The 26,579-nt window shown below is 45.7% G+C and overlaps 1 protein-coding gene across 1 annotated transcript in view; it reads left to right on the top strand.

Moving 5' to 3' along the window:
- Positions 1 to 26,579, top strand: part of GBF1 (golgi brefeldin A resistant guanine nucleotide exchange factor 1) — a 109,231-nt gene that overhangs the window by 77,284 nt on the left and 5,368 nt on the right. Inside the window, exons 4-29 of the mRNA XM_023741009.1 lie at positions 3,020 to 3,151; positions 7,096 to 7,214; positions 7,738 to 7,846; positions 8,359 to 8,419; positions 9,646 to 9,700; positions 13,436 to 13,583; positions 13,928 to 14,151; positions 14,671 to 14,836; positions 15,279 to 15,490; positions 15,828 to 15,926; positions 16,555 to 16,749; positions 16,985 to 17,174; positions 17,772 to 17,912; positions 18,228 to 18,316; positions 19,443 to 19,645; positions 20,109 to 20,232; positions 20,513 to 20,638; positions 20,899 to 20,981; positions 21,655 to 21,891; positions 22,186 to 22,279; positions 22,646 to 22,822; positions 23,140 to 23,204; positions 23,295 to 23,418; positions 23,614 to 23,685; positions 23,829 to 23,923; positions 24,177 to 24,330. Coding sequence (XP_023596777.1) covers positions 3,020 to 3,151; positions 7,096 to 7,214; positions 7,738 to 7,846; positions 8,359 to 8,419; positions 9,646 to 9,700; positions 13,436 to 13,583; positions 13,928 to 14,151; positions 14,671 to 14,836; positions 15,279 to 15,490; positions 15,828 to 15,926; positions 16,555 to 16,749; positions 16,985 to 17,174; positions 17,772 to 17,912; positions 18,228 to 18,316; positions 19,443 to 19,645; positions 20,109 to 20,232; positions 20,513 to 20,638; positions 20,899 to 20,981; positions 21,655 to 21,891; positions 22,186 to 22,279; positions 22,646 to 22,822; positions 23,140 to 23,204; positions 23,295 to 23,418; positions 23,614 to 23,685; positions 23,829 to 23,923; positions 24,177 to 24,330 — 3,494 coding nt within the window. The remainder of the gene's footprint in view (positions 1 to 3,019; positions 3,152 to 7,095; positions 7,215 to 7,737; positions 7,847 to 8,358; positions 8,420 to 9,645; positions 9,701 to 13,435; positions 13,584 to 13,927; positions 14,152 to 14,670; positions 14,837 to 15,278; positions 15,491 to 15,827; positions 15,927 to 16,554; positions 16,750 to 16,984; positions 17,175 to 17,771; positions 17,913 to 18,227; positions 18,317 to 19,442; positions 19,646 to 20,108; positions 20,233 to 20,512; positions 20,639 to 20,898; positions 20,982 to 21,654; positions 21,892 to 22,185; positions 22,280 to 22,645; positions 22,823 to 23,139; positions 23,205 to 23,294; positions 23,419 to 23,613; positions 23,686 to 23,828; positions 23,924 to 24,176; positions 24,331 to 26,579) is intronic.

Below are 26,579 nucleotides of genomic sequence, written 5' to 3' on the forward strand. Positions count from 1 at the left end.
AAAAAAAAAAAAAAAAAAGGAGGCCTATTCCTGTCTCTGATACTACACATTCCTTGGAAAAAGCTAACACCCTCAGAAATTAAGACATATTCCAAATTGTATCATAAATAACAACCACCAGTTATTCTGGCATTTATCCTTAACTTCTGTTCTCTTTAAGGTTTAGGAATTTTTTGATATTCACTTAAATCTTACGAAATAAACTAGTATACAGCATAAAGAACACTGACTGGGACTCCAGAACTAAAAAATTATCACTTTGTTTTATTTTGCACTTTATTCCATGCATTGTACCAAGTGTTTTACATCCATTAAATGAGATCATGTAGGTAAAGTGCCTAACACAGTGCCTGGCACGTATTATGTATATGCATGTACTATAAATACTAGCTGCTATTACTATTTATTTTTCAATTTAATTTATTTTAATTATCCAACACCCATTTTACAGGTGATAAAACAAAGGCTTAGAAAAGTTAAGTAACTAAGGTCACACAGCTACTAAGTTGCAGAACTGGAATTTGAATTTTGCTCTAAAGCTTGTGTTTTTACCTGGTACCCTCAACTTCTAGTCCTGGTTTCAACACTAACTAGCTATGTGGCATTGTACAAATTACTTAACCTCCCTAAGCCTTAGTTACCTCATTTAAGTTCCTTTTAGGGACTTTTTTAGCTATAATATCCCAGGATTTAGAGAATTTTCTAGAATAGTAGCCAAGAAGTGGGACTTCTTTTTTTTAGCACACAAAAGTATGGGTCTGCAATGGATTGATATGAACAAACAACAAAAAATTGGCCCTTACCACAGATAGTTTGAGGAGCACTATTCTAGAGGGCTCATCTGAACACTTCACCAGGATTATAAACTGAAATTCCAGGCTTTAAATGTTTACACAGAAACCAAAAAACCAAACCTATTGCCATCCAGTCAATTCTGACTCATAGCAACCCTACAGGACAGGGTAGAACTGATCCCATAGAGTTTTCAAGGAGCGGCTGGTGGATTCGAACTGCTGACCTTTTGGTTAGCCGCCAAGTTCTTAACCACTGTGCCACCAGGGCTCCTGTTTACAGAGGAAACCTGTTGCCATCAAGTTGATTCTGACTTATAGTGACCCTATAGGACAGAGTAGGACTGCCCCATAGAGTTTCCAAGGAGCGGCTGGTAGATTTGAACTGCCAACCTTTTGGTTAGCAGCTGAGGTCTTAACCATTGTGCCACAGGGCTCCCCTTAAATTAGAAATGCCCTTGCTAGTGATGCCCTGCTAGGAGTACTTCGCACCCCCAAACCTGCAGAAGTTGTTTCTGCTAGAGCTTCTCTGATGCTCCTGGAAATCAGCAGTTGAACCTAGGGAGCAAAGTTCGAATTCTGCCTAGACCAAACTCTTGGAACAGTTAATTTCATACACCATGATTCCCTCCCCTGCTTTTTTTTCCCCCAAGCGGGTGGAGGAGTGAGGGTGATAGTGAGGGTCCTGGTGGGCTCGTTAAAAAGTCCAGCTCTTCTAGTTTTCCAGCAGTAAATTTCCATAAAGCATGGAATCACAGAATGGAAGTGCTGGAATGTATGTTTCTTAGCAGTCATTGTTAATTAAAACAAAACAAAAAAGAGGCAGAGGAAGTGTCGACCCTGGCTGTAAAACCTTTCACCATAAAGGAAGACATGAGGAAGAATAGTTGATATTTCGATTTTTCCAAATATTTCTATTTCTTACATCTCAACCCCCATCTGTCCCCCCGCCCACCCCCCCAAAGGTTTTTCCCTAGGTTTTTTTCCTGCAAATTGTACATCTCTAGGTGGGGGCAGTGGGGGATGAGAAGCAGGTTTTATACAGCTGATGTGATCACTATACAGACAAACTTGGAAAATGCTACCTAATCTGCCAATTAATTAAAGCATTAATCTGAGGAGCAGTCTGGCCCAGGGAATGTTTACCCTGAGAAGGAGGTGACAGGAATTGAGTAGGAAGCTCCCTGCATTTGCGTGAAAATGAAGGTGCTTAGGAAACCCAGCTTCCTTTTGTCTGTAAAGGTGGGGCAGTGTGATCACATCCATAGCTCTTTCTGGCCTATTTAGGGAGCCTTTTCGGGAGCTGGTCTCTAAAAAATGAAAACATAGCAAAATCGAGAAAAATAAAAAATTCAGCCCTGAGCAGGGTTGAGTAGGGAGCAAGTCCAATGTGGTATAGCTTCATAGATCTGGAGTGAAATTTTTAAAATTCAGCAGTCTGTACTGGTAATTACGTAGAATAGATGTAGGGGTTTTACGAGTTTTAGAATCTCATAGTCTGGGTTCAGTTTACAGCTCTGCCTTTTACTTTAGCCAGTCGTTTGTCTTATCTGAGCCTCATTTTTCTCATCTGTAAAACAGGGATTATGAATTGCCTCTTCACCTCAGGGCAAGTAACCCTCTGCCTGCTCTCAGGAAAGGGGGCTGGAGAATGGTTAGGACCTTCCAAGATTACAAATTGCCTCTGTGAGTGAGGGACTGCACAGCCATTTGTTCTTTTTCTGCTTATCTTTTCATAAGGTTTCCTCCCCACCCTCCTGGGATGTGCTGTGCTCTTTCCCTAAAAGAAGTGACCTTGACCGTAATAGCAAAAGACATAAAGACAACCACACTGGCTATACCCAGCAGGGCAGAAGATGAGGTTTACCAGTTTATCACTGGAGAGGGTGAGAGATTTGAGCATTTCCTCCTGAAATGGACATGGAAAATTGTCCCAGCAATATTTGATGATATTAAAGAATTATTGTTAATTTTTTAAAGCATGATAGTGGTATTGTAGGGTGTTTTTTTCCCCCTTAAGCTTCTTTGTCTTTTAGAGCTACAGACATGAAAATTTTACAGATAAAATGATACAATGTCTAGAATTTGATTCAAGGTAATCCAGAGGGAGAAGGAGTGACCCAGTAACCAAGACCTCTAGCCTTAGGGCACAAACAAGCAGGGCGTTTTTCTAGGGTTTAGTGTTTTGTCAGATGGCATCTCTTCATTCCTGTTTTCTCTTCTTGCAGAACTCTCAGAGATTGAGCCCAATGTGTTCCTTCGTCCATTCCTGGAAGTGATTCGCTCTGAAGATACCACTGGCCCTATCACTGGACTGGCACTCACCTCTGTCAACAAGTTTCTGTCCTATGCGCTCATAGGTAAGAGCTCAGACTTTTCTTGGATGACCACAGCATTTCATTTCCTGTCTCTCCTGGGAGGAGAGAAGGGGCCAGGCCCTAGGCAATGAGCTGGTGATACTGGGAAATTTTTTTCCAGCCATCTCTTTCCTTGTATAAGAGAAATATGATTGTTATTGGCTACTCATCATAATAATTGACTCAGTTTGTATTGGGTAGGGAAAGAGGGGAGGTTTCCCTGGGACTCTGGTTTCTCTGAGCATGCTTAGGGGGGAATTAAGGGTGTGAGGTCCTTGGAGGTTTTGTTTTGTTGATCTGGTTTATTTTTAAAGTTATTTTTCAAATATAATGCATGCTTATTGTAAGAAGACAAACAATAACGAGGTGTCTAAAAAGAAAAAAAAGTTAATGGTCTCTATCTTTCTCAATGCTTCTCCCCCTGTTTGAGGTAAATAGTGTTAACAGCCTGGTGTGACTCTTTCTGTATGTATATATAAAGATATATAAGCACCACCCCTTTTTTAAAAGACATAAAAATAGAATTGTGTGCTACATATTTTGTTTTTTCACTTGATAGTATTAACTTAGATGTACATGGTAGAATTGTCCATCTGATTTATTCTTTTTAATAGCTCTACAATTTCCATAGTCCAGATGTAACACAATTAATTCCATCGTTCTCGTATTGATTAATATTTGTTTCCTGTTTGGAGCCATTATAAATAATGCTGAAATAAGCATCCTTGCTCATATGTCCTTATTTACTAGTTTTCATTTTGTAGAACAGATTCCTATGCTTGGGGTTTCTGGATTGAAGGCCATGTGCGTATTACATTTTCATAAGTCCTCCCAGGTTGCCTTCCCAAAAGGTTACAGCATTTTACACTTCCACCAGCAATGTATGAGAGCATCCATTCCCCTGCCCTATCATCAGCACTGAATATTATCACTGTTCTTTATTTATGCCAATTTGGTGGGTGAAAACTGGTATTTTGTTGTTTTTATTTCCTTGAGGTTGAACATTTGCCGTTTGAATTTCCTCTCCACTGCCCTTTTTTTTTAAAATTTTTATTGAGTTGTTGTTTTTGTGTTCTTATCAATTTATAGGAGCTCTTTTTATATTAGGAATATCAACCCTTAGTCTATGATAGTATTACAAATATTTTCTCCCAATCTAGCCCAAATATTTCACCTAGTCTGTTGTTTATCTCTGAATTTGTTTATGGTGTCTCTTTTGGATTCCTTTTTAGTTGGTCTCATCATTTAGGATCCTGGATTCTTTTCCCTTATTGCCAGCCCATGTGCAAGGGTAAGGAACACAGAAAACAGGCAGCTGTCTTTGTTTCTAAGTAGGGGAACAAAACAAGATGAGGCTCAGGCTGTAGCTACCCAGGAAGGAAAATGGCCTTAAGTTCAGGGCAAGAAAATTTTTATCTTTTCTAGAAAGTTGGATCTGTGTAGCTGATGCATTCAGGATCCTGAGCAGAAATCCTGGGTGCCAGCTAGGTTCTGAACAGGTGTATCAACCTCTCCATGCACCGTAGCCTTCATACTTTTCCTAAGCATAATCAGGCCCAGCCAGTTCCAGCCTTGCCCTGAGCACCACCTGCAGGTCATCTCTCTTCACAGCCTCCAGCAGCTGCCCCCTTTGTGCCTTTTTCCTCTGCTCTCTTGTCCCTTTTACTCTCTTCCCTTCTTGGACTTGGCAAACAGGCTAGTTATTGGAGACCTCAGGCCAGCTGGTCATTGGAGTTTCCTGTGGTGAGAAAGGAGAATGCTGGAGGTGGTGATTGCAGTGGGCATGAGAAAGGAGCAGGAAGGAGTGTATGAAAGCCAGAAGGCAAAGGAGATAAGATTGGCAAATTTCTATGCAGTCTGCTCCAGACTAGCCTGGAGAGAAGGACATTCTGAAGAATAGGTCTTAGGGAAGACAAGGCCTGCTAAATGGACCCACCAAACAATCCTGTGTTTAGGCTGTCCTTTCAGAAGAAACACCCCCTCCCCCACCCTTCCAATCCTGTGACCCAAGGCTTCTGGGATTATTGTAGGTCCCACTCCAAGGACCAGCCTTTTGTTTGGCCCCACACAGCTGCCAGACCAGAATTTGTCCCACAGATTGCCTTGCTTGCTGGTAGGCCCTGCCTATGGTTCTAAAGACCTGTCACTCTTACCAGTCTTTTTAGAAAATTAACTTTGCTACTTAATTCAAGCTCAGAGTATAAGATCTATAAAGAGATCGGTTACAGCTTAAACCACCTTAACAAGGGAAATTACTGAAAGAGAGGAAGAAGTTGACCCCCTAGGAGCACTGTGAAATGGGAGCAAGGCTGCCATTCACTGAGCTCTGAAACACCACACAACACTGAAAAGGACCTGGATTTCCTGTGGGCCCTGGAGGCCTGAATAAGGACTGTCAGGCAGGGCTATGAGAGAGGACTCAAGCAAAGGCCTTGAGAGTGTAGGATTTTCTGTACCAGCTGGGAGAAACACAGAGAGTTGGGGTGCTAGAACGAGCTGAGTCACTTCATTATACTCTTTATCATCGTGAAATTGGCTTCCTTCTGCGTGACCTCTGGAGTAGCCACTCCTAGTACTGAGTGTAAAGATGCTGTAAATAAGACAAAAAGAGTCTTTGACAAAGTGTCAGAGACTAACCAGGGCAGAGAGAAAGAAGAAAACAAACGAAAACCACTAACTAACCACTAATGAAACTTTTCTGGCTATTGTGCAAGCAGTGTTCAGGCTTCTCAGCCATTCCCTGAGCTTTAGGCTCAGGAACTCCATTAATTTCAGGTGCCGGGAAATAGAAAGTGGTTAAGAATTGCTCCTTCTAAGTCCTATCACTTAAAGCTAGGACATGGCTCCTGTACTACACCATGCCACCTCTAGAGCAACTTTATCACTTATAAAATTTTATCACGTCCCTGCCTTTTCTCCTACTTCTGCTCCCTTTTCAGGACTGAACAGCAGTGGAAAGGGTCCTTCAGAGCAGACCCGGGGCGGGAGCCCCACAACCCAGACAGTTCTGTGGGACCCTCATAGGCCTTGAGGAAGGCAACTTCTTTGGCTACTCCCTGTGGCTGTTTATGAATGGGAGCAGTTTCCCCCCTTGGCAGCATCTGTGTTAGCTTCCAGCATTGTGCTGGTTGACTGACCCCTAGCTCATCCCCTTTCCTTATTCACAACTGCAATCCTCTCTCTCTCCCACTCCTCAATTAGCCAGGTCCAGTCTTGTTTAGTTTGCCTCTTTTCCCTTCTAATGTCTGTTTAGTTAAGCTGGATTCTTGCTCACTGCCATATTGTTTTAATAAGAATGAAAGCAAAGCAGGAAGAGCTCTCTGAGCTTCTGTAATGTGGCACCAGATATGAGTACTGGCAGCAGTGACTATCCATTTTCTCCGGCTGCTCCCCTACCTCAGTTGCACCTGAGCACAAAATTCCAAAAGCAACCAGGGAGAGAAGCTGTGTTGAAAGACATAAAGAGAAAGGCTGCAACTTTGGCATTCAAAGATCTGGCCTTACTTGGCACTTGCTCTGGGCCAAAAACTCATATTTCCAGGCTTTTCCTTCAAGAAATGAGTAGCTTTACACCATTAGTTCCCAAAGTGTGTGTTAGCTTCACCTGGGATCTTGTTAGAAATGCAAATTCTCAGGCCCCACTGCAGATCTAGTAATTCAGAAACTCTGCAAGTAGAGCTCAGCAGTTTGTATTTTAACAAGCACTCTAGGTGATTTTGATGTATGCTTAAGTTTGAAAACCACTCTTTTACACAGTGGAATTTGTGCAGAAGAGCTCACTAAACACTAACGCCAGTTAACGGCAGACATTTTCAGGTAGCTCAAGGGAATTAGAGAGGAGAAAACCAAAGACTCTCAAAGCAGCCCCTAGACAAGATGCCTTGCCTTTTCTCTCTCTTCTCTCCACATCATTTAGTCACTTAGTCTTTCCTTTTTTGCTGGAGCAGATCCCATTCATGAGGGCACAGCAGAGGGCATGGAGAACATGGCAGATGCTGTCACCCACGCCCGTTTTGTGGGTACAGATCCTGCCAGCGATGAGGTTGTCCTGATGAAAATCCTTCAGGTAAGTGGTGGGGAAGAGCAATTATGCTAATGGCCAGGAGCTGGTGCCTCCACTTACCCTAGTCTGCTGGCAGCATGAAGCTGTGTTTTGACTCCAGTGGGGCTTGGGGAGCGACTTTGTTTCCAAACAAGCAGCTCAGGTACCCAAAGTAAAAGCTTTTTCTAAGGAAATAATTAAAAGCTTTAAATGAATGATATCAAATACTGGAAGCCCTTAATACACTTATACCTCAAACAGACTGTATTTGTTCCCATCCATCTGTTGGGTTTCTGGGCTAGGGCTGGAAAGAGTTCTGAGCCATGACAGGGTCATGCAGAGTAAAGAAATAGTTCCCAAGACAGGTCCTGGGAGACATGTCTGCCAAACTGAAGCAAGGTCAGTGTTCCTGCTAACTTCCCTTTCTCACCCCTAAGTGCTTCCCTAGGAGTCTAGAGAAACACAAAGCAGCCTTTCTCCCTTCAAGTACACCTTGTCACTCAGCCTGCCTTGTTTATCGCAGTATCTCCCCCTTTCTTCATGGTAGGTTCTGCGGACTCTGTTGCTGACCCCAGTGGGTGCCCACCTGACCAATGAATCTGTGTGTGAGATTATGCAGTCTTGCTTTCGGATCTGCTTTGAAATGAGGCTTAGTGGTAGGTGCTTGAATCTCGTCTCCTTCACCATGCCTGTGGCCATTGTCTGTGAGTATAAACACAGGATGCCGTCTCTGAATCCCAGAGACAGGGAAAACTCAGGACTTCTCCATCACCTACCTCGTGGAGTAATAGGGGTCTAGAAGCCTTTGTCCTTGACTCTGTTGTGAAGCTAGAATAGAGACCTCAACCCATTGTGCCAGGGCAGGAGGTGGGATGGATTCCAGACTGACTCAGCCCAGGCATCAACTCTCCCTCCCTTAGGGTTTCTGGGATTGGCACCAGCCTGCAACTGCACAGAACACATCCATTGCTCCCCGTTTTTTCCTGACTCAGTAGTGCCACCTAGTGGGCCAGTGATGTTATAGTTGCCAGGCTGAGCTGGAGCTGGTTTTAATAAGTTTGGCATAATCCTTGGTAAACAAGGTTTGGAGGGGAGTCTGCTCTGAGAAGCCTCCTGATAATAGCACAGCAAGTAATGACACCTGTGTTATTTGTTTTTGCTTGTGCAGAGTTATTGAGAAAATCCGCAGAGCACACTCTCGTAGACATGGTGCAGCTGCTCTTCACAAGGTAAACCTGCTGCTGTTTGCTTCAGCCCGGCTGCCCAGGCCTCTTGAGCCTGCCTGCTTCCACATAGCCACTTCAGGGACCCAGCCAACCTCACAGCCACATCAGAGGCCACTGGGATTATGGATAGGGGTAGCTGTCTGGGCCCAGGGCTACTGGGCAAGGGAAAAAGAAGAGGGAGCTTGCTTGGCCTCAGGAGGAGGTAGAGGGTTATCTGATCTAGGCTGACAAACCTTATTCTGCTTCCCAAACTAGTATCTGTTTCTGTGCAGGTAACAGCTGGGAAAGAGAACCCAGAGAGGAAGCCAAGTCCAAGGGTGCCTGGAATAAGGAGCTGAGCTCCCAGAGCTCATCCTGATCACTGTAGGAGGGGCCAAGGATAGGGGAACCAGTAATCTTGGTTTGCCCGAGACTGTCCTGATTTTCTATAGGGTCACTATGAGTCGGAATCGACTCAAAGGCAAGGGGTTTGTTTTTTGGTTGTTTTCTTTTTTTTTTGGTCCCAATTTTAAGACTGAAAATCCCACATGCCAGGAAGCCCCTTAGTCCCAGGGAAACTGGGATGGTTGGTTACCCTAAGCAAAGCTGTCAGCCTAGGGCCTAGGAGGCCTTTTTATACCACGCCCTACTGCCTGTTTCCTACACCTCCTTTCAATAGGCAAGCTTTGAGAAGAGCTGAAGAAATGGCTTTAAAACCTCCCTCTGGTATTTCTTTTTGCTCTTCAAATCTATAGATAATAATCCTTACTATCTACAGACTACATCTGTCCCTAGTCCCTGCTGCAAAAAGTTTCTTACTCCTCAGGCTTAAATTTACTGGTTTCAAAACCTCAACCTGCCTTTTCCTTCTCACCCTGTGCCCAGTCTCCTGAGGGTTTGATAGACTTCCCTCTCCCCATCTCCTGGCTTTCAGCAATACTGACCAAGTGAACACAAGGAGGGAGGAATCCATTTAAGGATGAAAAGAACCTCCACACTCCAAGGGCACTTGGTCACCTTGCCCTGATGACTTTACCTTCACTTTTAGAAAGTGTTCATGTCATGTATCCCCCAGTTCCTGTGGTTCTTTGATAAAGCTCTGAGAAGGGTGAAATTAGCCTGCTTCTCTTCCTAGCTTTTCCTGATAAATAGGGCATGCTGTGGCCCTGAACATTTCTGGGTGGTGGCTGGCTAGAGGGGTGAATTTGTCATTATACCTAATGACATTCCCTGGTATTCTCATCTTGTAGGTTACCTCAGTTTAAAGAAGAACCGAAGAACTATGTGGGGACCAACATGAAAAAGGTATGATCTGGGAGACTTGATCTCCCAACTTCAGTGCTATGGGTATTTTCCTGGATAGCCTTGCTTAGCAAAGACATGCTTTTGTCTAAACAGGTCTGCTTGGAATCTAGAAAATAGCTACCACTCCTTCAGTGGGCAGTTTATGCTCTCCCAGATGCCTCTCCTTCCCCAACTTTTCCTTTCTGGCCTTTGTTGACCCACCATATAAGCTGGTGAGCCAGTCCTTCATGGACCCTGGGTAAGGCCCACCAGGCTGCCCTGAAAATGCATGTTGACAAAAATGAAAGTCCTACCATCCCCTCAGGGCCCAGCCTTATTCAGGAGGTAGAAGCCTAGAGAGGCTATGCCCCAAATCTCGCCCTAATGCTGGATTAGTCTGGGCTCACACTTGTGCTAGCCTCTGTTGAAGAGACAAATCAAGCCTGACTCTAGGTTGGAAGGTTCTCAAACTGCTAGGAGAAGAATAGTGGTCATAAAAATGGCCTCTTTCTATTGTGAACTGAAGCCCTGGACTTCAGAGGCCTCTGATGAGAATTCTGCTTGCAATCCTAAGAGGTTCTGCCCATGGAGATGACCCTTGGCTGTTTGGTGCATGTACCTGACCTTTTCCCTCTCCCCTGCCATCCAGCCCCATTCCTGCCCTGTGCCCTATTAGTGTGTGTCTGAGTTTATTTCAGTCTGTTTAAATCGTGCGTTTGCCTTTCACAGATTTCTCCATGTCTCCTCAACAAACTGGAGCTAAGTAGTGGGGAGCAGCCCAAAGCCCTGAACCAGTTAGAGAGGGTACTACTCTTTAAGAACCTCAAGGTCTCTCTCCCTCTACCTCTCCTTTTCCCCTTTTTATTTCTTTAAATGTTTATTTATTTTTTATGTAACACCCAGATTCCCATTTCCATTGTGTAGAGCACAACTTACCCCTCCCTAGTAACACAGCATGGCTTTGGAAAAGTTGCATGTATTTGTAGCTTTGCAGAGTTGAGAATTCTCCTGGGGCATCTGGTTGCCTGGAGGCAGGAGGAGGAAGCCTTGAACTGATGATACATCATCTAGTGAGACTAGATAGAGAGCCTGAGTCCTACTGTCGCCTTTGGGAAGGGTTAAGATCTACCATTCCTGGGGAAGCTATGAGGGACCCCTAAACAAGACTCTTCCCTCTCCTCTTCTACCCTCTCCCTGTCTCAGAGCTGGCATAGAGAGTTTATGCATAGTTCTTGACTCTAACTGGATACCTGGTCTGAGTTGGAGGGAAAGCGTAGTCTGGCTAGCTGGGGTCTTTTTTTCCTTAGTTACCATTAAAAGGGTTATTCCAAGGTTTAGAACTCTAGACTGATGGAGAGAAGCTAGGTGCCAGGGTAGCCCAGGACACTGGGACTACCTGGCATCTTTGCAGATCTCCTTTGTCTTTTAAAAGTTGAGATTGTAAGAGAGGGGTCCAAGCTAAAGATTACCCTAATCCCCATATTTCTGCCTTAAGGAAGAAGGAGAGAAGGAGGTATGGACTGTGTAGGCTATCTATCACAAGAGTGTGTATGCTAGAGGTGTGGCTGTGGACATCCAGGTCTTTGAAGATAAAAAGAACTGTGGGTATGGGTGTGTACCCAGCTAGGCATTCCACAGGCCTGTGTTCTCTTTGCATGCATTGTCTTAAGATTCATTTGTGTGCTTGCCTAGTCTTAAACTGCAGCTGTCTTCAGCGGCTACCTGGCATATTGCCAGTTTGTTTTCTTTTTTTTTTTTTTTTAAAGCTGTACTGTCCTTTGGGAATACACAGTTTTACAGATAAGGTCATGTAGGGTTCCATGAACACCTGCTGCCCACCCCTCACCTTAGAACAGGGAGCACAGCTCTATTTTTTAAGGGCTGAGGCATTTGTGAGAACTGGCAGCCTCTCAGCCCGTTCTCCAGCCAGGAGGCAGAGAAAGGTGACTGAAACAACCAGGTTGGAGCTAGCTTTGCAGAAAACAGAGAAGAAAACGGTGAGGAAAGAATGATCCTAGTGTGGAAAGGAACCTCAGTGAATGACTGGCTTTCCAGTGGAATTAGGACTGCCTGGAGTCCCTGAAATTGGAGAGCCCCCTGGAGAGAAGGGGCACCAAATAGAAATGGATCCGGACGTTAGTACTTTTTGGAGCTCAGTGACAACTGCCAGTAAAGCCAGGAGGCCCTTGTTTTCCCTCATTGATATCTTAGGCTTCTTACCCTTCTGCATTTTTGGCTGACTCCTCCCCCAGAACATTTTTTACCATAAACTTGACCCGGCTGAGCTCCAATGGGGAGGTTCTTCCAGCCTCCACAGGCCCCACTTTTGCTGAAACTGGGGCAAGTTTCTAGGGTACTTTAGCTCTGGAGAGCTTTAGCCACAGTGCTTAGAGTGCTTGAAGTTCCAGTGTAGGCATATGACTACAGGCATTTTGGAGTTGGAAGGACAAGAAGTATAAATCCAATACAAGGTTGCTGTGTTACTGAGAGCTGGGGGAAGAACTCAGCTCTTGGGCATCTCGCCTTTATGGAAGGAGCTATGGGTAGGAAAAGAAGAATTCTGGTTTCTAAGCAAGGGATCAAAGATTACTTGGGTTCTAGAGGGCTTGGGGGAGACTGAGGAAGGGGGACAATCCCCAGATATCAGAAGGAAATGAACAGGCCAAGGATAATATGCCTTTAGGAAGAGGCAGGGAGGAAAAGTGCTTCTGTTCTCCTAGGAGTCATTCTAATGGCTCCTGGAGGAGAGTGGCTGTTGCCCAATCCAGGAACAGTCCATCAGTCTAGAAATGGTTTAGTATAACTCTGTAACAGGACTGGGTTCAAACCCCAGCTGAAAAAGCATCAGGGCTAGGGAAAAGAAATGCTCTTAAACAAAGTAACTCTGAACTTAGAGTGGGGGAAATGCATTAAAAAACCTACATCTTAGAGTCGTCAACAGGTGATAGATAGTGCCTGTGACTAAAAGGAAGCTATAGGAAGAATAGAAATACAGCAAGAGACAGGAGAACGGAATAGATCAAAGGTCCAAGGAATCAGGGTCTTCCCATCTGAAAACAAACTATCTAGAAGACCAATGGTGAGACGGACAGGAGGCTCCATTAATATAACAAAATTGCGAGCAGCAGAGAGCATGATGTGACCCTCCATTCTTAACTCTATGAATAAACTGTCGTCCACTCTTTCTTTAATCCAAGGAATGAGGCTCTGACCAATCTGATGTAGAAATTCCAGAAAGTAAGGAGTGTGTTTGTGATCTAAGCTCAGTCTGTGAAGCAATAGGAAAGCCAGAAGCCTGTATGGGAAGGAGTAGGCTCTTATAGTTGAATAAGAACTAATAGAAGTAGGGGGCTGCTCTGCAGGGTAGTTGAGGAGGAATGCCCAGGAGTCCATGGCCCTGTAGACCTGAGGCTCTCGGTAAAGGAGCCCCTGCCCCTATCCTTTGTGCAAGAGGTCATGCAGGACTCAGGACCCAAGGGAGCGGAGCGATAAGTGTGAGGGTTGGCCCTATCAATAACCAGCCTAGAAGCTGAATGTCACCTTCCACATGGAGGCTGCTAAGCCAACTTGTAAAGTGGCAAATGTAGAAGGCAGGTTAGAGCAGTAGGAATGTGATCTGATGGTCTAGATTCTTAGCTTGGCACAGATGTGGGGCATAGGCTGCTTTCTAGGGACCAGTAGGACTAAGAGAAGGGAGATTTCTAGGGATAGAGTCTTGGTTTGCATACAAGTACTAATGAGGTTTGATATTTCCAGCTGAAAATGAGAGCAGGAGGCATGAGTGATTCATCCAAGTGGAAGAAGCAGAAGAGATCCCCCCGGCCCCCTCACCATGTGACCAAAGTCACACCAGGTTCAGAGCTGCCCACCCCCAATGGAACCACCTTATCCTCTAACCTCACTGGTAAGTACCCTGGGCTGTTTCCTCTAATTAGAATAGATAGAAAAAAAGCTCCTTCCTCTCTCAGGGATATTGAAATTGAAGACCAATCAACTGAGAGGCTTTGGTGTTTCTGCTGAAAGCAAAAAGGGAAAACTCCAGGTCAGATCAGACTGTGACTTTTCAGCAACTCTGCAGTGACTTAGGGGTGCTCTCCTTGCAGAGGGACTCAGACTACTTTAGAGATTAGTTTATCAGAGATTAGGATGTAGGCTGGGAAATAGAGCCCCTCGTTCCATGGAAGGTATGTTTTTCCCACAGAGTCTGCCCTCTCTTCTCCTTCAAGCCCCGCTTACTTTGCTTGGCAGGTGGCATGCCGTTCATTGATATGCCTACTCCCATCTCCTCTGCAAGTTCAGAAGCTGCCTCAGCAGTGGTCAGCCCCTCTACAGACAGTGGCCTGGAGTTCTCCTCCCAGACCACCTCCAAGGAGGACCTCACTGACCTGGAACAAGCTGGCTTTCCAGGCTACAGCACAGCTGCAGACCCTGTGAGCAACGAGCTAGGGGTTCCTGAACAGCCAGACCCCCAGGTATAGCTGTGATTTCTGAAGACCCCTCTCTAATCTTCTACTGTGGGAATGAACTTGATCCTTTGGGTGCTTATCTAGGCCTTGGCTCAAAAGAAACTTGGGGCAGGGAGGTTCTTCTTCCTAGAATTAGCTGTGCTGCCTGGAAAATCCACAGATGACTCACTGTGAGAGACAGATGATGGGATTTATCAGGTTGTGCATATGGGTGGCGCTTGGCAAAGGTGAGGCAGCTGTCTGTGGCTTTCTCTGAAAGGCAATGATCTGAATCCCAGGCCTGTGAGAGCCTCTGCTACCTCTAGAGTTCCAGTCACTGTATGTCAGTGATGCCTCAGGAGATGTGTTCTGAATCCATCATACTCCTGCCCTGATCTGCCTTGCATTGATTCATAGCCTACTGAGCTGGCCCTACACCTGCAGTCCATTAGAAACAGCTTGAAGGACAGGTACTTCAGGAGGATAAGTTCCAAATTTCTCTTGCCTCACCCTCTTCCTATATCCGCCTGCTACTGGTCATAGCAGGAAGTGGTCCAGGTGGAAAAGGCACAATCAGCATCTGTGGAATCCATCCCTGAGGTGTTAGAGGAGTGCACATCCCCTGCTGACCACTCCGACTCTGCCTCTGTCCATGACATGGATTACGTCAATCCCCGGGGCGTGCGCTTTACACAGTCTTCCCAGAAAGAAGGTGGGTACTCTGGCAGTCTGCCCATCACATTCCCCCATCCCACCCACTAAGCTTCCTGAGTCTAGACCATCTTGGATCCAAGATGACTGCTGCCTGCTGGTCCAAGTTCTAGGCCATTTTCTAGTCAGGAAATGGAATCAAACCAGAGGACTGTTGGCATGGATGGAGCCCTTCCCTGATTTACAGAGAGAGGGAATTTGGTGGACAATAGGAAACGAGAGGAAGAATAGAAAACTTGGGACTTTAACAGAAAGGTAGCATCATCAATTCTGATTCCCTAAAATAAGTAAGACTAGTCCCTTCACTTTCCTAGGAAAAAGACAGTTTTTTCCTTGAAAAGAATCACTTACCTGGAATTGCCTTGTATAATGCAGGGCAGGCTAAGCCAAGCCATCAGGCCAGTTGTTTCTTAGCAGTCTCACTTTTCTCCTGGTTTCCCCAGGTACAACTTTGGTCCCCTATGGCCTTCCCTGTATCCGCGAGCTCTTCCGTTTCCTCATCTCCCTCACCAACCCACATGACCGCCACAACTCAGAGGTTATGATCCACATGGGACTGCATTTGTTGACAGTGGCTCTTGAGTCAGCTCCTGTAGCCCAGTGCCAGACCCTCTTGGGCCTCATCAAGGATGAGATGTGCCGCCACTTATTCCAGGTAAGACTGAATTGCTAGAGGGACTCAGAGCTCCTGGCTGTTTTTCAAGGTCTCTCCAGAGCTAGGGGAACACAGGGCAGTTTGGCTGATTTGTGAGAAGAGTATAGAGCCCTGGGTAACACTTCTCTCACAATTGACCAGCAGTCATAGTAAGAGGGCTCCAGTAGTTCCCCAGGGACTCTGGCAACCAGAGGGAAATATAGGAATGGCTAGATATAGTTTCCTCAGAGCACAGGACCTCAGTGGCAACTCTACCCAATTTGCTGTCTTGCCTCTCTCCTGGTTGAGCCATAGTCAGGTTCAGAAGCCTCATGGCCCACCCTGCTCTGATCTCCAGCTACTTAGCATTGAACGACTGAACCTGTATGCTGCTTCCCTGCGGGTATGCTTCCTACTGTTTGAGAGCATGCGGGAGCACCTCAAGTTCCAGTTGGAGGTGAGTTTCCTGATCTTAGAAGAAAAAGAAAATAGGGAGATGCATACCATCCTTGGTGGGGCCAGCACTGTCATGTTGCAGTGGTGGGACTTAGGGGCTTCCTGTAGGAAAATGCTTTTAGCCCCCATAGTTTGCTTCATTGGCTGGCGTCACTAGTGGAGAAGTTAAAAGGAGCCCAGGGAAAACTGGCTGGCTATGAAGTGGGAGAGCCTAAATGTTAGGATTGGCGGGTAGCTTCACTATGAGTGGGAACAAGCTCTCTGTCTAGCAATTTCCCTACAACTCAGGCAGGCAAGTCAAGCCAGCTTTGCCACTATATTGCAAAAAGAAATTATAAATAAAACCAGGTCAGCCTCACACAGCTCAAAATGAGCAACAGGTAGCTTGTTTTAGAGCAACAAGCAGCTTGTTTTAGATCAGGCATGAGATAGAGCCAGGCTTTATTTCCCAGCACAGAGACCAAAGAGGGGTATGTATTTAGGGGATGGAATACTTTTAGGTATCTCTCAATGCATGCCTCCTGTCTGGGCTTCTGTTTCCTCTGCTTAATTTTCTTCCTGTCCAATTTTGTCTCTTCCCGTCTTGAATTCTTTATCCACCCAAATGGCAATTACTGGCTTATTGCCAGACGTACATTAAAAAGCTCATGGAAATCATCACTGTGGAGAACCCCAAGATGCCTTATGAGATGAAGGAGATGGCACTGGAGGCCATTGTGCAGCTCTGGCACATCCCCAGCTTTGTCACCGAGCTCTACATCAACTATGATTGTGACTACTACTGTTCCAACCTCTTTGAGGACCTCACCAAGTTGCTGTCCAAGGTGCTGATCACTACTACTGTCCTCTAGAAAGGAGACTATTAAGGAAATCTTCCTGGAGGTGGTGGGGATGCTACATACAAGGAGGGGAACACTTGAGGTTTGGGAAACGGGAATAAGAAAGGCATTTTCTCAGGGCAATGTAGAAGTGATAGAGGGTATCAGGATTTTTGGAAACGGATCAGTTAAAGTATAAAGTATTCTAACCTCAAGTGTACTGAATCTGTTTACTTTCCAGAATGCCTTCCCTGTCTCTGGTCAGCTGTATACAACACATCTGCTGTCACTCGATGCCCTGTTGACAGTGATTGACAGCACTGAGGCCCACTGCCAGGCCAAAGTCCTCAGCAACCTCACCCAGCAGGAGAAGAAAGAGGCAGCCAGACCCAGCTATGAGACAGTAGATAGTACCCGAGAAGCGAGTAATAGTGAGAGGAATTTCTTTCTTTGAGGTTCCCAGAGTTCTATGCTTCTATGCTCTACTCACTGAATCTTATCTCCTGCCCTTATATCACTTCCCTGGGTAGTATTCCCTATTCTGGGTTTCCAGGATTTGGTGGTTTGAGTCACAGGCCAGCCAGGCAGGTTAGTAGGAACTCATGGACTTCTCCCTTTCTCTTCCTGCCTACTTTTGGGTCTTTAAGGAATTATCGTTTCTTTATAGGGAGAGAAAAGAAGAGATTAAAGGATATAGGACTCTGTTCTAAAAGCTCTAGGTTCTACCTTCTCCCATCCCACTTCCACCCTCGTATCTGCTCCCCTCTAATTCATCTTCTCTGTCTTTCCCTTGAGATTGAGGTTGCAGAATTTCAGAGAAGGTGACTGGATAACCTCTTTGTTATAAAATTTAATGCTTGGCAGGTCTGGACCAGTAACCCTTTGTTTTGCGTTGGGTTTGTCCTGGGCAGGGCTGGCTCCCTGTGTGCAAGCATGCAGGTCTCCTTGGCCTGGGACTCAACCTGTCCGGAAGCTCTGCTTGGCTCCCTACCCCATAAGTCTTCACATATCATCTTCTCTCTTACCAGCTGAGAGAGCAGCCAGCGACAGGAAAGCTGTAGGCATGGCCCCTGACATCCCAGGCCTACATCTGCTGGCTGGAGGGTGGCTGCTGGCAGAACACGGGAAGCCAGGATGCAGTGATCTGGAGGAAGCTGGTGATTCTGGGGGTGTGTACCGGGTGTCTATAACCCTAAGACCCCTCACTTGGAGGGCCTGGCAGAGAGCAGAGGGAGGGGAGCAGAAACACCCTAGGGTAGTACCTGAATGAACCTTGGCTGCTTACCATGCCGTCAGTCTCAGAGAGAGAAAAGAAAATATCTGGAGCCACAGAAGGTGGGCATCCAGGGCAGTAGAAGACTGATAAGGACAAGGAAGCTTCTGAGGCATCCTTCTTTTCTCTGGGGAGTATATCAGTGACCTTCTAAAAGTCATTGTCCTGGTAAAAGAGGTCTTATGGGTTTCTCACTTTCCCTCATTCTTAGCTGACAAAAAGTTTACCCGGAAGCCACCTCGATTTTCCAGTCTTCTGCCAGATCCACGGGAACTGATTGAAATTAAAAACAAAAAGAAGGTACATACAGATATTCCCTGAGCTCAGCCTCTGCCCACCTCTGTCTGGATGTCCTTTGTAGGGTTTCTGTCCCAGAACATGGGGGAGGGTCTGGCAGCTCATTGTACAGCTTCTTAAGGCTAGTCTGTGGGCTTGTTGAGACTTTAGCCACCCCCCTGTCTCCTTTGAAACCCTGCCCTTACTCCTAAGCCATATAGTTGGGCATACCCCATTGTATGCCCCTGGGCAAATGCTACCCTAGCTGAGAGCCAAGTGTTACTGAGGTTAACAGAGCTCTGGGAGTTAGTGTCATGCAGGTCACAGGTTATTGGTAATCTGCAACTCTAGAGTAGTGATTGACAATAAAAGGAAATTGATATTCTGGTGCATTAGTAAAGTTCAAATAACTGCTTTTCCTTAACACAAAGAAATTTTAGAAATAAAACTTCTGTTTAACCATTTCTTCCTCTTATTGCCAACCTATCACCTAAATGACTTTTTTTTTTTTTTTTTTTTGTGTGGAATAGATGAATTTTATTGCATCTTAAAAATATCACCCATAGGTGTTAGAAATCATCCGGCCTCATTTTTGTAGTTGGACAACTCTTAGATCTTACTCATCAGCCTGTTGAATGGTTCCTTTTTCATCCCGTAAATGACTTTTATTGTGCCCTTGATTGTAGAGGTGCGACTGGACAGACAGAAAGTTATCATCACAGTTCACCTTATCTTTCAAACCCCAGGGTCTTAAGAGCTAGGCAACCAAAGAAAGGAGGGGAATGCAGTCTAGGCCATAAACAAGATGTTGGCTGTAAACAGCTCCCAGGGTTGGATATAATACTGGAGAGAAGAAGGAAATCTTCTCTGGTCTTTCTTCTACTTTTTTTCTTGAACCTCAAATTGGAGGAGAGGGGGCTGTCCCATGCATCTTGAGCACTCAGAAAAGGAGCTCCTCAGCCAATTCTAATTAGACATGAAAATTGGGGAAAGCTAGAGCCAGTATGATCCAGCCTTAGTTCTAGAGTCACAAAGGACCACATCCTAGGAACCCATTAGCTGGCCAGTTGAGGGCTTGATGGAGTCCAGCCTAGCCTTGTCTGGTTTAGGGGCATAGCAGCTTCTGATGCCTCTGATCTCTCTCTTCCAGCTGCTGATCACTGGCACAGAGCAGTTTAACCAGAAACCAAAGAAAGGGATCCAGTTTCTGCAGGAGAAGGGCCTCCTCACCATCCCAATGGACAACACAGAGGTAGCCCAGTGGCTCCGAGAGAACCCTCGACTGGACAAGAAAATGATTGGGGAGTTTGTGAGTGACCGCAAAAACATTGACCTGTTGGAGAGCTTTGTGAGGTGAGGAAGCTGTAAGCAATGTGGAACATAGTTGGTGATTTGTCTGGGAGGACAGGGATGCCCTCCCTCAAAGCAGTCTTGATCAGTTCCTGCTGTGACCTAGACCACATGCTCTTCCTCTTGCCATCATCTATATCTGTTGGACCTGAAAGGAGCTCCAGAGACATAATTTTGGGATCCTCTCCATTCTGCATAGAGAATATCGCAAAGGGATAGAGCAGAGTTCCTGAACATAGAGTAGGGGCTGGGTCAGGAGTGAAGTTTCTAGGCAAGAGCCTACTGATATAAAGAGTACTGAGGTTAGGGATTGTCAAAGTTCTGGTCTAGGCTAGGAATGACCAGGAGATAACTCCCCTTTGCCAGAGCCCAGGAAGAGCAGGTTAGGATTCTGTGGCTAATAGAGAGCTCAGCATTTATAGCCTACACGTCTTCCTCCTCTTCATCCTTCCTCCTTTTCCTATAGCACCTTCAGCTTTCAGGGTCTGAGGCTGGATGAAGCTCTCCGCCTGTACCTGGAAGCCTTCCGCTTGCCTGGGGAAGCACCAGTCATCCAGAGGCTGCTAGAGGCATTCACAGAGCATTGGAGGGTGAGTTTGAGTGACAGAGGCTGAGCCCAGGATTCCAGGTCAGTTTGACTGAGGGCTTCTATGGCCTGAACTAAAGGGCCCAGCTGCTGTCTCTTAAGAAATGTGAGAGCAACATCAGTGACCTTTCCATGGAGAGATCAGCTTCTACTGAGTTGGCAAGGGATTGGCCACTTTCTGAGTGGTACTTCTCCTCTGTACTGGCACTGACCAGTGGGTTGGTGGTGAGGGTTTAATTGGCCAGACAAGAGCATTGACGCAGGTGGGGTCTTTGCTTTTTCAGAATTGTAATGGCTCCCCATTTGCCAATAGCGATGCCTGCTTTGCCCTGGCCTATGCTGTCATCATGCTTAATACTGACCAACACAACCACAACGTTCGCAAACAGAATGCACCCATGACCCTGGAGGTAAGCTTGGATCCCAGCCAGGGCAAAGAAGATTCAGCACAGTTTTAGAGGTAGCAGGAAGGACATTGGGTTTCCGATGGGCAGAGGACAGAGTTCTGTCCAAGGGAATTGGAGGGCTGGCCAGTCCAGAAGAGGAACTGGTGCAGGGGGAGAGTCTTTCACTTACTGTTTCCTAAGTCCTACTTACCACAGACCCAGGAGTTGTTTGGGTGGGGCTTCAGCATTGACACTGGGGGAAAAGCTCACTGGCCTGTCTCTAGGAGTTTCGCAAAAATCTAAAAGGTGTGAATGGAGGCAAGGACTTTGAACAAGACATCCTGGAGGACATGTACCATGCCATCAAGTAAGTATATGCAAAGAAAAGTGTAGCATCTCCGTTAGGGAGAAACACATTTACTCCTTTTCTAGTTCTTAGAGTCACATTAGACTCTGTGGCAACTCATTTGCTCTGGATTTAGCCTTGGAACTTAGTTGGACATCCCTTTCTCTCCCAACTTGTTTGTTTCTTAAAGAAACCTGAACAATATTGGGACTCCAGTACTCTAAGCCAGAGTCGAAACTACCCATCTTATGTCAGGTGTCATGGCTCTATTTCCCAAGCCCAAACCAGCTGGATTTTCCTGTCTAGTTCATAAGATGCATTTTGGAGCTAGTACAAAACCCAAGATGGGCACTGGAGGGTAAGGCTTGGGTCAGAGGTGGGACGCTTAGTTCTTGACTGTACATTGGAAAAAGTAGAGTTGTTCATCTTCTTATACACAGAAAGGGTGTGAGATCTTACTACTGAACTGAAGGCCCCACTTAGAGACAGGGCTTTGAGATTATAGGGGATTATAAGACACTTCTTTCTTTCCCCCTGATCCCACTGGTATGTGGGAAGCAGACCACTGAGCTGAAGTTTTGGTGACCACTCACTGATGGAGAGTGCCAGTATAGGTGGGTGAAGCCTTTTGTCCTAGGTTGGAACCAGTAAGATTCACAGGAGTGCATCTACTCCTTCTCTTGCCTTGTGACAGGAATGAGGAAATTGTGATGCCTGAGGAGCAGACAGGTTTGGTTCGGGAGAACTATGTATGGAATGTGCTGCTCCATCGAGGTGCCACCCCTGAGGGCATATTCCTGCGTGTACCTGCTGGCAGCTACGATCTTGACCTCTTCACCATGACCTGGGGCCCCACAATTGCTGCTCTTTCTTATGTCTTTGACAAAAGCCTTGAGGAGACAATCATCCAGAAATCCATCTCAGGCTTCAGGTAACCCAGCTTTGGCCTTGGTCTTGACTTCCGTCTAGCTTTCTGAGCTAACATAATTGCCTCTGTGGCTTCTCTGACTCCTACTCTTGTTTTCCTTAGAATGAGGTTCCTCCTGAATTTTTGGAGGGAGGCTGGGAGGGGACTCTGGGAAAACTCAGTGTTAAACAGACTCAAGAGTAAAAGATTTCTTTCTGGGACTGATTGGGGAAGAGTCCAAGCAAAACCTCCTCAGGGACTTGGAAGGGCATCCCAGCCTTCCAGTGACACTGTTTCTGGGATGGGGTGATGTTACAGGAAGTGCGCCATGATCTCTGCCCACTATGGCCTCAGCGATGTGTTTGACAACCTCATCATCTCACTGTGCAAATTCACAGCTCTCAGCAGTGAGGTGAGCATGGACAAAGACTATGTATTTGGAGTTGCAAAGGAGGACCTCTCTTCTAGCCATCTATCTACCCTTATCTGTGGAGCTGGTTTCCCTCAGCATCTTCCCTCGGCCCACTTGACCACATATAGTTTAGGTCATTTCTGTCTTGCATACCCTGGGATAAGAATAGTATCACCATATGTAATGGGATGGGAGAGGAGATGCAAGAGTGGGGAAGGCCTTAACTAGGTTTAGCTCTCCAGCCATTATTATGGGGGATTGAAACAGAGCCAGCAGAGGGACCCTCAGGGAACCAGAGGCAGAGGCCTAAAAGAGTCTCCTTTACAGACATCATCCAGGCCCTAAGCCTCTTCTCATCTTTTCCAGTCTATTGAGAACCTGCCCAGTGTGTTTGGAAGCAACCCTAAAGCCCACATTGCAGCCAAGACGGTCTTCCATTTGGCCCATCGTCATGGCGACATCCTACGGGAGGGCTGGAAGAATATCATGGAGGCCATGCTACAGCTTTTCCGAGCCCAGCTGCTACCCAAAGCTATGGTGGAGGTAATTCTTGGTAGGAGAGTAGTCAATAATAACAAGGCAAGAGCCCCAAGATTACATACAGAACTAATTGAGAGTAGTGCTGGCTCTGATGCCTGCTAAAGCTCACTAGAACTCCTCAAATGTAAGACCACAGATCCTGGGGGATAGCTTTAAAGGAAGGCTGGCAAGAGCTATTGCCAGTCACCAACTGGAGGAGGCCACATAGTGTAAGGCAGAGGGCTCTATGAAGAAAGACAGAGAACTTTGCATGGGGTGGGAGGTGGGCAGGAAATGCAAAGGGCATATGGAAAGAAATCTTACTTTATCTGCTTTTCCAGGTAGAAGATTTTGTGGATCCCAATGGCAAGATCTCTCTGCAGCGGGAAGAGACCCCGTCAAACCGGTGAGGGTGAGGGTAGACCAGAGACTGAATGCCTTGGGGAGGAAGGTCATAGCTCTCAGGCTTACTAGGGCTTTTACCCTTTTTCTGCAGAGGAGAGTCAACAGTGCTGAGCTTTGTGAGCTGGCTGACACTGAGTGGTCCTGAGCAGTCTAGCATGCGGGGTCCATCCACTGAGAACCAAGAGGCCAAGAGAGTGGCCTTGGACTGTATCAAGGTAACTGCCTACCCTCCTTCCCTTTGTGAGCAAGCCCAGACCCATCTCCACTGGGCAGATGCTGCCCTGCCAGCTGAAGAATAGAATCATCCAGGGCTTGTGACCAGGGCTGACTCTGCCCTTCTTCCTGGCTCTTGGGGGAGCTCTCTTACCTCCAGTCTGTCGTTGACCCCCTCTCTCTTGTCTCCTCTCTAGCAATGTGATCCAGAAAAGATGATCACAGAAAGTAAGTTCCTCCAGCTGGAGTCACTTCAGGAGCTCATGAAGGTACAAGATGAAGAGGAAAGAGTGATGAAAGGGTGGGCTGGGTTTGGGATGGAGGGAGCAGTGGTATATGCCTAGATGCCTGGCAGAGCAGGGCCAGTGGCTGGCTTCTCCATGCCTACCTTTCTGCTGTTCTTCCCCTCCAGGCTCTAGTCTCAGTGACACCAGATGAAGAGACATATGATGAGGAAGATGCTGCTTTCTGCCTGGAGATGCTGCTGAGGATTGTGCTGGAGAATAGGTAGGAGAAAGCGAGTGAGGGTAGTCTTTAGGCAGGCCCCATACTGGGCTTGTGCCAAAGGAGTGGAAGCCTGGAGCCATCTTGCTGAATGGGCTCTAGGGCAAGAAGCACATGAGGCTGTAGGCAGAGGGGAGAAGCTTGCTCATTATACCCATTTGTTCAGGGTCTAATGCAAATGATCCCTAAAAGGCCTAGCCTGGATCAGAAAGGGAGGCTTATTGCCCAGGGTCTTCAACTCTTGTGTTCCCTACAGGGATCGTGTGGGTTGTGTGTGGCAGACTGTTCGAGACCATCTATACCACCTGTGTGTCCAGGCCCAGGATTTCTGCTTCCTTGTGGAGCGGGCGGTAGTGGGACAGCTGCGCCTGGCCATTCGGCTGCTCCGGAGAGAAGAGATCAGTGGCCAGGTAAGCAGAGTACAGCTGGGAAGGCAGGTGGATTTGCAAGGGTCTAAGACCACAGTGTCAATTGTGAACCCATGGAGTCCCTAGGTGGTGCAAATGGTTAAGCCCTTGACTGCTAGCCGAAAGGCTGGTGATTTGAACATACCCAGAGGCCCTTGGAAGACAGTACTGGTGACTGCTTCCAAAAGGTCACAGCCTTGAAAACCCTATGGAATGCAGTTCTACTCTAACACACATGGGGTCTCCATGAGTCGGAATTGACTCGACGGCAACTAACAACAACAGTATGAGCCCAGTGACCAACTGCAGGGCTAGTGGGATCTAACAAGTGGTATTGGGGGTGAGTGTGGAATGCCTCAAGCATAAAACTGGTGCTCAGCACCTTTGCAGGCTCTTAATGAATCCACTGTATAGGACTGAACTGCTGCTGCCTTGTGGCAGTCCTGGTCCTGTACCTGATTTCCTGGCTCTCATGTTTAGGGCCCTCCTGAGCTCTGTTGGCCCAACTACAGAAGACCACAGGCATAGAGTAATAATCGAGTTTAGTAAGGTCACAGGATACAAGATAAACACATAAAAATCAATCATATTTCTATATACTAACAATGAACATATGGAAACTGAAATTAAAAACACACTATTATTTATAATCACTCCAAATAAAATGAAACACTTAGGTGTATACTCAACAAAACATATATAGGATGTGTATGCTAAAAATTAGAAAATGCTAATCAAAGAAATCATTGAAGAGGCATACCGTGTCCATGGATTAGAAGACTCAAACAGTAAAGATGTCATTTCTCCCCAAATTGATCTGTACTTTCAACGTAACTCTTGTCAAAATCCCAGCAAGGTTTTTTGTAGACATAGACAAGCTTAATCTAAAATTTATATGGAGAATAGCCAAAGCAATCTTGACAAAAGAATAAAGTGGGAGAAATCACTGATACTAAGGTTTACTGTAGCTATAGTAAGCAACACTGTGTGGTACTGGTGGAAAGATAGACATAGATTAATGGAACAGAGCAAAAGGACCCAGAATAGACCCACACAAATATGCTCAACTGATTTTTTTTCATTGTTGTAAGAACATACATAGCATTTGCCAATTCAGTATTTTTCAGGTGTACAATTTAGTGATATCAACTACATTAATCATTGCTCAGCTGATTTTTGACAAAGTGCAAAAACAATTCAATGGAGAAAGTATAGCCTTATCAACAAATAGTGCTGGAGCAATTGAAATCCATAGGGGAGAAAATGAACCTTGATCTAAACCTCACACCTTATACAAAAATTTACACAAAATGGATCATAGATTTAAATGTGAAACAATAAAACTTTTAGAAAGAAACATAGGAGAAAAATCTTCGGGATCTGGGGCTAGACAAAGAGTTCTTAGACTTGACATCAAAAGCACAATCCATAAAAAAAAAAAAATTTGATAAATTGGACTTCATCAATATTAAAAACTTTTGCTCTGTGAAAGTCCCATGTGAAGAAGATGAAAAGACAAGCTACTGACTGGGAGAAAATATCTGCAAACCACATATCTGACAAAGGACTAGTATCTAAAATATATAAAACCAAAACCCACTGCCATCGAGTCAATTCTGACTCATAGTGACCCCATAGGATTTCCAAGGCTGTAAATCTCTACAGAAGCAGACTGCCACATCTTTCTCCCTTGAAGCCACTGGTGGTTTCAAACCGCCAGCCTTTTGGTTAGTAGTTGATCGCTTTAACCACTGTGCCACCAGGGCTACTTAAAATAAAAAACTCTCAAAACTCAACAGTAAAAAAGCAGCTTTATTTGTAACAGCCAAAAACTAGAATCAGTCCAGATGACCTTCAAGAGGGGAATAGTTAGACTGTGGTACATCCATACCATGTAATGCTATTGCTACAGTCTACAACTTAGATAAATCTCCAGGGAATTATACTAAATGAAAAATGCCAATCCCAAAAAGGTTACATACTATATAATCCCATTTATATAACATTTTTAAGTGATAAAATTTTAGAAGTTGAAGATAGTTTACCAGGAATTACGGGTGGGAGCAGGAGGGAGGTGATGTGATTACAAGGGTCCTTGTGTTGTTGGAATTGTTGAGTTTCGTGTAGAATGCACGAACCTACACAGGTGATAAAATTGTACAGGACTGAATATACCCTCTTAGACATACACATATGAGTACAAGTAAAAACCAGGGAAATCTGAATAAGGTTAGTAAATTGTATCAATGTCA

This window comes from Trichechus manatus, unplaced genomic scaffold, assembly GCF_000243295.1.
Source record: "Trichechus manatus latirostris isolate Lorelei unplaced genomic scaffold, TriManLat1.0 scaffold00007, whole genome shotgun sequence".
Lineage (NCBI taxonomy): Eukaryota > Metazoa > Chordata > Mammalia > Sirenia > Trichechidae > Trichechus > Trichechus manatus.